At 40.6% G+C, this 10000-nt stretch overlaps 1 protein-coding gene across 8 annotated transcripts in view; it reads left to right on the plus strand.

Annotated features, from left to right (window-relative positions):
• Nucleotides 1–7546: 7546 nt before the first annotated feature.
• Nucleotides 7547–10000, plus strand: part of FOXP2 (forkhead box P2) — a gene marked incomplete at both ends in the record, with an annotated part of 196228 nt that continues 193774 nt past the window's right edge. For all 8 annotated transcript variants that reach the window (XM_082311270.1, XM_082311271.1, XM_082311272.1 and 5 more), the window contains one exon: nt 7547–7714. In XM_082311270.1, coding sequence (XP_082167396.1) covers nt 7547–7714 — 168 coding nt within the window. The remainder of the gene's footprint in view (nt 7715–10000) is intronic.

Consider the following 10000-nt stretch of genomic DNA (forward strand, 5'->3'; position numbering starts at 1 on the left):
TTTTACATGAATATTTTGCTGGATGTAATTTTAGAAAATATTAAGTTTATCAGCATGAGGCTGTAAGCTAATGTAGGAAAACTAAATGTTGAAAATTAGGAAGAGCAAGACTTAGGAACACCAAATGTTATTAGTCTTGTGGCTTTTCAGACATTGCTACGTATGTAGAAGAAAATTTGCGATCGGACCATTTGTAGTCAATGAAAGCTACAGATGCCATCAGATACTGACTGGGGCTTTGAAAGCGAGTGTGCGAGCTTTTGAGGGCTCATCTTAAAAACACAGATTTTCCATTTTATTCTTCTTTGAGGCTTATTCAAGCTTTCAGTAAGTTGGATCCTGTAAAATAAATTTCTTCTGGTGTACCACCTCTCCTATGGGCCATCCAGTGGGAAGGAAGGCAAGGGTGGATCTGGTGAAGAGAAGAATTAAAAGCATATTTTGCACTAAAAAAAGATAACCCTGGAAGTAGAAAGTGCTGAAATCTCCAGAAAGAGGATCTGTGGAAAAAGTAGTTTATGGACAGGGAAAAAAAACCCTCAAGGGATACTGAAGGGAAGCTTTCAGCAGGAGCCTGGGCGAGAAGTCAAGTAAGCGTGAGGGTTAAACAAAGACTGTCTGGTGAGGTGAAGGTACTATCACGATATTCAAAGATCAGGGGAGGGGAAATACCAGTGATAGTTGTTGCAAGCTCCTCACAAAAAAAAAAAAAAACAAAAACAAAACACCCCCAAAAAACAGATACAAAAAGTTGGCTCTAGGTTTGCAGTTTGTAAGCCCTACAGACTCTGTAAGAAGCTTTTTTTTCTTTTTTTTTTTTTTTTTTTTTAAAGGGAATTTGCCTGCTAGGCAGGTCTTCCCTAGCTCTCACAATTCTAATTATTTCCTACTGCCCTAATGCTTTCTCACTATTAAATTCTCCATTGACTGTAATAAAGTCTCCCTACTCTCAAGAGCTTGGAGAGCTGCTTTTTTTTTTTCCTCCCCCCCCCCCCCCCCTTTTTTTTTTAAGACTGGGAAAGAGAGGGAGATAGATACAGAGAAAGGGGGTGAGAGGAGTTTGCTTTCCAAGGTGGGGTTTCCCCAGCTGTCTTTGCTCAAATAAGAATCTTATCCTGAAATTGGCTGCTCATTTCTGTGTGGGCTGTAGGTAATGCACTCTAGCAGGCTTTTGCCACTGTCCTATGTCTCAGGTTCGCATCTTATAATATTGTACAGACTACTCATATCGTAGGGATTTTTTTTTCCACTAAGCAAAAATAAATCGCAGGTGGAAATTAATTGGACCTTACTTGCTGTTCGGGGAAGTGAACTGTTGTTTAATAATCGGATGAGTGTGACAACATATTCCTGAATTTTAGAAAGCAGATAAATTACTGTGCCCAGGACTGACCTACTACTTTTATTAGTCCTGAGGAACTGAGATGGTGTGAAAGGAAAAGATACAGCCTTTAAAATGCAGGATAGCTTTTAGTTTAAGATTGAATATGATACTCTACCTTCACTACCTTTATCTGTTCGTGCCAGTCGGTTAAAAGGATGTTCATTTAAACATCTGATATATAAATAAACTGTAGTACACAGACACTGGGAAAAATTGTGGCTTATACAGAGATAAATATTTTAGGCAATGGTTGTTTTTTCAGTTGTGGTTAACTTTAGCACAAATCAATTCATCTGGTTTCCCAAAGCCTTCTCATGCCAGCCGAGTGCACCTGTTAAGACAGAACGCTGCAGGAAGGGATGCACGTTTTCTTTACCTGGCACTTTGTGCGTGCGTGCGTGTGTGCGCGCGTGCGGACAGGGGGGTTGCTGGCTCTTCTCTGTAGTACATAAATCTCATCTGTGACAACTGCAAAAATCCAGTTGTCAATTTTATTTGTAAATCTGTGTTCAAAAATGGCCTTCAGAGACCCACTGTATGAGCGCCCACTTAAAAGTTTCGTACTACAGCTTGAATTCTTCACAATAGCAGTGCTTTCTGTGTCGTGATCCAGACACTGTTGTCCCATCGCTGCCCTTTTTAGCCATTTTTGAACTGTTCCTTTACTCACAACTACCATCTCCGCTCGTCAGGGTATTCTAAATAGTAAAATGATTAGTTGGCTTTGAAGGGATGATTTTTTTTACCATGAAAATTCTATTTTTTCTCATCAAAGGTGCTGACTTCGCTCACTGATGCAGATGTGATATGTGTTCTTTCCAATTGTGCCAAGATACGTCTAACTCACAACTGGAAAGCTCCGTTTTCCTGAAGGACCTTCCAGCACAAGGTGTTTGAGCATACTTTACGTTTTTACAGAGAAAACTTATGTGAGTTGATAGATAGTAGTATATTAAACCTACTAATACAGGTAGTTATTTTACAGCATTTCAATAGCAGTTGACCCAATTAGTGTTTTAATCATATTCATTTACTTACATATTAAAAAAATACGCAGTGATTTATGTCTCTGCTTAACTTGAGCTTTGAAAGCTAAATGTTTTAGATAAAGTGAAGGAAGAAAACCCTTTACAAATATTCTCTTAGCTTGTCTAATTTTTTGTTCTCACACATTCAGCTATGTCCTTCATATTTGGCATTTTGATTTATTAGGCAATCTTAAGTATTAAAGACTTTTAACATACCAGCGCAGGACTTCAGATGCATTGTGCCTTGTGTCAATGATGAATTAATTCCAGCAGAGCACAAAAGTTACCATTATTTAAGCCTAGCTCCTCACCTCTGCTTTTACATCATAGGCCAGTTTCAAAAGGCTGAAGTTTAGGCTCCGTCTCAGGAAGTGAAACAAGGTAAACGCGTGAGCACGCCGGGGAACGTCAGGTTCATGGTACTGTGCGCTATAGGTCTGTCCTGTCTGCGGACCAACCGACGTGGGCACCTTAACGCCGGTGTAGGGTTATGGGCCTGGGGGTGCTGCCTTGGTTCGGGGGGCTCACCCCGCAGCAGGGCAGGCAGCCGCTCTGGTTTCTGGAGGCGGTTTGTGATGGCGGCTGCCGACCTCCACGTCTCCAGAACTGGCGGGCGGCACGCAGCGCGCCCTCCGCTCCGAAAGGGCGCAAAGACGGCGTCGCTCGCGGAGGGACAGGAGCCACCGGCAGCTGGCGACCAGCTCCTCGTCTGTCTCAGCACGTGGAAAAGGGCCCTCGAGGGGTGGCGGGCAGCGCAGGACCGGGGCCCGCGGCGCTCGGCCCTCAGCCCCTCGCCCCCCGCGGGCGCGCCCCGGGGGCGGGCGGGGCACGGCCAGCATGCCCCGGGGCGGGGCGGGGCGGGGCGGGGCGGGCTGCCGTCCCCGCGGCGCCCCCTGGCGGCAGCTCCCGCGCCGCGCACCCGCTCCCGCCTCCCGGCCCGGCGGCGGCGGCGGCGGCGGCGGCGGCGGCGCGGGCGGCGGCCTGGGGGAGGGCGGCGGGCGGCCCGGGCGGCGGCAGCGGCCCTTGGCGCCGGGGGCTCGGGCGGCGGCGGAACCGGTACCTGGCGGGGCCCAACAAGCCCCGCGAGCCTGGCGTTCGGTACACCCTGTCATAAAGTAAGGAGGTCTAATTGAGCTACGGCTCTCTATCCTGCTATTTGTACAAATAAAAGACCACATCTTGATGCAAAATAAACACAAAAGCACTGTTGTGACTATAACAGGGAGTCATATACTAATTTATATAATAAGTGGTTGTGCACGCTTTATTCAAGATTATGGCTGCAAGAAATGGCATGAATTGCTGGGTGTGTTTAATGCTGGATTATAGCAATTTGAAACATGTCAAACACATGGCTAATGCCTCATGCTTCACTCATTCTTGCGTAAACCTGCATAGCCACCATCCATTATACCCTTGGTAACAACACAATTCTGCAAGTAAATATTGTTACACTAAGTAACCTTTCAATTCAAGTTGTTTAGGAAGAGAAAATGCAATCTTGTGCAGTCAGTTCCAGTGTCAGTTTAATGTTTCAAAAGGGAAGTGGTGTAGAGAATAAGTATCTGTACAGTGACTCGCCGGCTTAAAACACACACGCGTGCACGCGCGCGCACGCACACACAGAAAACGTACAATTCGCTGCAGGGGAGAAAAGTAAAACTGTAGCTTCTAACTTCATGGGACCAGTATTTCTTTTTTGGTGTGGGTGATTGCCTGCGTACCGTGGCAGAATTAGGCATTCAACCTGCAGCGCAACCCCACGCTAAAATAATCTACAATTTCTTTCTCTCTTGCAGAGAGCAGCAAATATTTTCCCTATACCTTTGTTTAAAATTACTGGTAGCAGAGCTTATATCTCACCTTTGGCAGCAAGAGTTTGGGAATCACAGCAGAAGTAGGTGCTGGTGAACGTATGTGTCTGTGAATGTGGGTGCGTGTGTGCATGCGTGCCTGTGTAGGCACGCTCATGACTGACAGCGAGTGTGACAGCAAGAGAAAAAGAGAAGGATTAGGAAGTGTGAATGTGTATAAATGTGTGTAAACAAGGACCTGTATATTTCTTCTTGTCCTATTTGAAATACTAAACTTTCAGCTTTGGTATCTGGCAGTCATTGTATTTCCTTTGTATTTATTTATGATTATTATTTTAACAACCCGCACGACTGTTGTAAAAGCAAGGAAAAAAGTACGTTAGTTTGCTTAGTAAGGTGTTGCAGGTTCAAGTTATTCTGCCACCAATAACTGAAATTACTGATACATAGATTGCAGAAATGATCCTTGTTTAGATGTTTTCGGTGCTTTAATTTGTGAGTGTTTAGAGTTGATAGTACATACGCACACATGTGTATAGATATATGTGTATATCTGCGTGTGTGTGTATGCAAGAGAAAAGAAGGGAGAAGAAAAAGATTCTGTGCTCTTGCTTTTTCCAGCAGCCCCTTTTTAGTTGCCGGCAGCGAGAAGGGGGCTGTGGACAACCGACACAGAGCATTACTCAAGCCAAAGTTTCGGTATTGTTTTTAAAAATGCCCTTTTACAACTAGGAGAGAACATTTTATTTTTAACAAAATTCTAAGGACTCTTTCTTCTTCGTATAAATACTTCAGTATTTCTTCCACTTCACTTCCAAATAAATTACACTTTCTAGTATTGATACCCTATAGTTTCATTCTCTCTGCACACAGCTGTTGGGTCGGATTTGTTGTTTTCTATTGCTAGAGTAGTGTTACTGGTCATGTTGTGTTAAAGCCGATTCTGCTGGCTCACAGACACTTTAACTTAAAATGCAGAGCCCGAACTACACTCTGGAGCTTTGCAAGGATACAAAATCCACAAGACATAAACCCCTTTGGTTAATATGAACTGAAAGATGTTTAACCCTTCTCTGCTAATTGTAATGAAAGAGTCGGAGAGATGTAAAAACAGGGGGGCTGATGTATTTATTTATTACATTTCTGAGTGTTTTCTAATGTTTTGATTATCTAACATTTACACCCCTTTGCCCTTTTAATGCGCTTGGCTAAATGTACCACTGTTATTGTCTAATGTTCGAATTTGTAAAAGATGAACCTGTCTGTTGGTTAAATCTTTGTTTGACTAAAAGAGGATTAATGTTTGAATTTCCTGAATTTCCAAATCCTTGTAACGATACAGTTGATGAAGTGTTTTAAATAGATTTCCACTCTGATATACATGTCTTTTTATTGAAAGTAAATATTGTAAAAATCGGAAAGGGCTGCCTACTCCCACAGTTGTGGCATACCCGCATTAGAATTTTCATATAACTACTAAGGGCAATCAGACCCTTTTCTCTGAATATTTTAAACATTGTACATGTAAAATTTATGCCTAATTTGAATACTTATTAGCTGCCTAATCTCAGAAAAGAGTATTAGCTTTGTTTTTGCCTTGTAAAATTAATCACTGCGTGTATCACATTTTCCATTTCTATTATTTTTCTTCGTTGATGTTCATAAGAGTGTTTAAGAAGGGCTGTTTGTTCGTAAACACATCTGGTACTGCTGTTGTTTACTGGGCTATAACAGCTGCTCTCCTTTATGTTAACTGTGTTCGTGTTTGGGGTTTTTGCATCCTGTTTGTTTTTGACCACACCATCTTTAAATAACTCATCTTTTACTATTTTAACTTTCTTCACACAATATATACTTCCACTTTATCTTGTGGGTCCTTGTTTGTGTTAATTCATACAGCGTTTTGATTAATATCCCATGCACATAGTTGAAGTTGTAATGATCCTTTTCCTGCCCCCTTTTTTTTTTTTTTGCAGAGAAAGGCTATTGCTCATACTTTGCAAGGGAACAAATAACTAAGTTCAATAATTAGGCTAAGCAGCAAGCTTTGTGTCTTTTCCCGAGTTTGCTTACACATCCCTCTCCCTTCAGAGGTGTCTTTTAAAGTCACAGCTCAGCCAGGTTGTTGTGGGGACTCTTTCAGCACGTCGGGAGTGAGGGTGAAGGAAAGTGAGGTCCATTCTGACCCTGCGAGAGCAGGAGAGGACTTCGGTGGCTCTGAGACGAGACGCTGACCTTTCCATATTACAGATACAAAATGCGCCTTGAAATTCTGGTTTGTAAGGGCACGTTGGTTCTTTATTTACTGCAAAGATTTCAACTGATCTTGGCAGGACATCTCATTGCTATCCTGAAAGTACAGTATATTTATGCAGTGAAAATGATAAAACATTTATTACTGTAGAGAAGGTAATATGCATAATTTATGCTGTTTTTAGCACAATCATTAGTGATATTCTTGATAGATTTTATTTCCAGCTTTCATATCTAATACATGCCTGGAAAATTAATTTTATATCTTTCATTTATTTGCCTATGTTAAAATTGAGTTTTAAGTCATCTTCAAGTGAACAGTTTGATTGCTGCTCATGCATAAGCTTAATTACTTCCCAGGAAGGACAGTATTAAATGTTTTAAATGTCAGAAAAATAAATGAATATCAGCCGTTTGATTAAAAAAATAGGCAATATCTGACGTGTTTGCAGCAGGAGCTTTTTCTTAAAATGCCTCCGAGGCAAAATTTTATTTAGTCACAAAAAAGGAGAAGCCCATTATACTATTTATCATTGGTTGATACCATATGATTTGTAACACCCTTACAAAATTTTAATTTTGTATGATTAGCTGTGCATCATTAAACAACAGCCTTGCATAAGATATGCTGTAAAATTCTGACAGAATCAAGATAGTGAATATTTTAAATAAGGCTGTATAGTCATCCATGGTTGTCAAAGCTAGATAATAGGAAATATAGAGCAGTGTGTGAAATCGTGCCTTCATTTAAACTGGTTTTATAGGTAGACTTTAAAATGTAGTCGTTCATAAATGCTATTGACCATGCTGTGTGCATGGTGTGTTATTTTGGCCGTTAAATGTAAGCACACAAAGATTGCTTATAGAAACCATAATTCCGGTGATTAGTATCTGTATGAAAGCAGAGTTTGCATCGCATTTCTTGGTAAACGGCTCCGCGAGGCTTTTTTCTTCTTCTAAAGATGCTGTCTGTGTAATTGGCAGAGAGGGACATCTTGATAATGGAAGTGTGAAGGTGTAACGCGTGTGTTAATTGATACTTCTTAATCACTTTTAGGTATTAAGTCATGATGCAGGAATCTGCGACAGAGACAATAAGCAACAGTTCAATGAATCAAAATGGAATGAGCACTCTAAGCAGCCAATTAGATGCTGGCAGCAGAGATGGAAGATCAAGTGGTGACACGAGCACTGAAGTAAGCACAGTAGAACTGCTGCATCTGCAACAACAGCAGGTAAGTTTGTTTTGCTTCTTGTTTGTTTTTAAACAAATAAAGGGCTGTTTTCGGACGGGCACCGTTCCGCAGACCCTCTGTGCGTGCTGAATGTGAAGTGTCGTGCAAGTGAAGAGCGTGGGGCGTTATTTGTTGTTGTTTTCGTGCACGTTAATGCTGAAACGCCAGGATCCCGTTTTCGTGGCGGCAACGTCTTGCTAATACCGCTGCACACCGCCGCGCTCGCCTGGTGATTAAAATCCCGTGGCGTATTTATAAAAGTTGTGCCGAAGCCTTGCAGTGCATGTTTTCAGAATCTGTTAGTTTACTGTGCGATTCGGTCGCGTAGGACGTGATGCAGAGCTTTCCACCAGAGGGCCACATTACTTGAGACTTCGCTTCGCTTGCGAGGAATTGTTCCAAAGTCGGAGCTGGGGTAAAGGGACCAGAGTGACTTCTCACAATAAAGATGCTTTGCTTTGCTGTCGTAGGTGTAAATAAAAAATGCTGGTTAGTTCAGAACCACTGAAATAAAAAAAGAACAAGTGCCTGTCTGTGTGTGCACGAGTGTAATTTGGATGTGTGAGTTTGAAAATATGGGAAAAGAGAGAAGCAGCTTTTCTGTAGGTATGTTTCCATTCTCACTTTTAAAACATTTTTTTACGTTTGTCTGTTTGCTTTCTCAATGAGTTAATGAAGAACTGCATTTGTGTTTAAAACTGCAAAATTAAACAGTTGTCTGACTGCTGACGCCATCTAATTATGAGATGCAATCAATTAATTTTTGTCACTGTAAGATTTCTTTTCCTTTGAAAACCTGCACAAACATAATTCCTTCTACTTTGTCTGCCTAAAGAGTTGTTTCCCTATCAGGGGATGCAGATTGTATTAATGCAGTGAAGCCCAAACAGTTTGGTAAACAATTGGGGTCTGATTCTGCAGAGTGCCAGTACCTGCTCTGAACTCCTGAAAGTCATCAGTGTCTGGTCCTCTCATCTGCTGAGGCCACTCAGCACCTTTGGAGTTCAAACCCTTCATTTGTAAATACTGAGGTTTTCCATTACAACGTCAGGTATTGCATTAATGGAAGGAAAGTTGTCTCCTGTAAGATAAAATATTATAAAAATCCTGTTTTATAGAAACATGTTTTAACATGATAGATAAATTGCATGTGTACGGGCCTCTGAAATAGCAGGTCATAATAGCTCTTAAAATTGAATCATTCTTAGTGCTGAATTAAGCAGTGTACACTAGCTACATTTATAGTTAAATATTTTAAATGGTGACAGAAAATATGGAAGAATTAAATAGTTGTAGATTGAAATACGAGAAGTTGTTAAGGCTTAAATCTGTGCCTTGTTTCAAATTCAAGTGTATTCTGTTTTAACAATTGAGCACTTACAGTATTACAGTCTGAGGAAATACAGGTTTCAGTGTCTTCATTAAGTTCTTAGCAGGCTTGCACCTATATATATACACACACTATTATCTATATATGTACACTGTGTATATATACTGTTTTTATATAAACTTTTATATATATACACACACATATATAAAAATTTAATATTGTTTTCATTGAAAAGCATGCCATCACCTTTATTCAGGTGTTCAGATTATAACAGCATTTAAAAATCTTTATTGAGAGAGAGTGTATTTAACTGGTGAAAATGTTTAGAAAGCTAAATTTTAGTGAAACACTTCAAAACACAAAAATACCAACAGAATAATGTGCCACTTACATGTTTCTCAAAGCAGCAGTCCTAGGCATTTGTAGCCAATTTGTCCATACAGTCACAGATTCCAGTAGATAGCATTTGCAAAGACCACAGAGAATAACAGCTGAAGATGAAAATATCCAGTTGAGTACTAATAACAGACAGGTTCTGAGGGGACAGGCTTAGAAGTGACAATCTTTTCTTCAAAACTGTGATTAGATCTTAAATAAGCAGACAGGCAAAGTAAAACCATGGGTACAGTTAATAGGACTCAAGAGGCATTTTATGGTAGGGTCTGCACCATAGGATTTAAATACAACTTGAGTTAGGCATATAAATCCTTCTATAAAATATGTTGATGTGAAATATAAACACTAGTAAACATGCAGCAGGATGTCCTTTAGATAATGGGCAGAGCTTTGTGCTACTTTTGCTTTTGTTCCTCTTTTTCCTATTTCTATTTTTTTCTATTTTTGACCAGATGCCTTTTGAAATATGATTTAAGAGCAAAATGATGGCTGGTTTTATTATTGTCACTGTAGTAACTCTCTAAAATGTTATTTTTAATATCCAACTTGCCTAACAAACT

This window comes from Platalea leucorodia (assembly GCF_965183815.1).
Source record: "Platalea leucorodia genome assembly, chromosome: 4".
NCBI lineage: Eukaryota > Metazoa > Chordata > Aves > Pelecaniformes > Threskiornithidae > Platalea > Platalea leucorodia.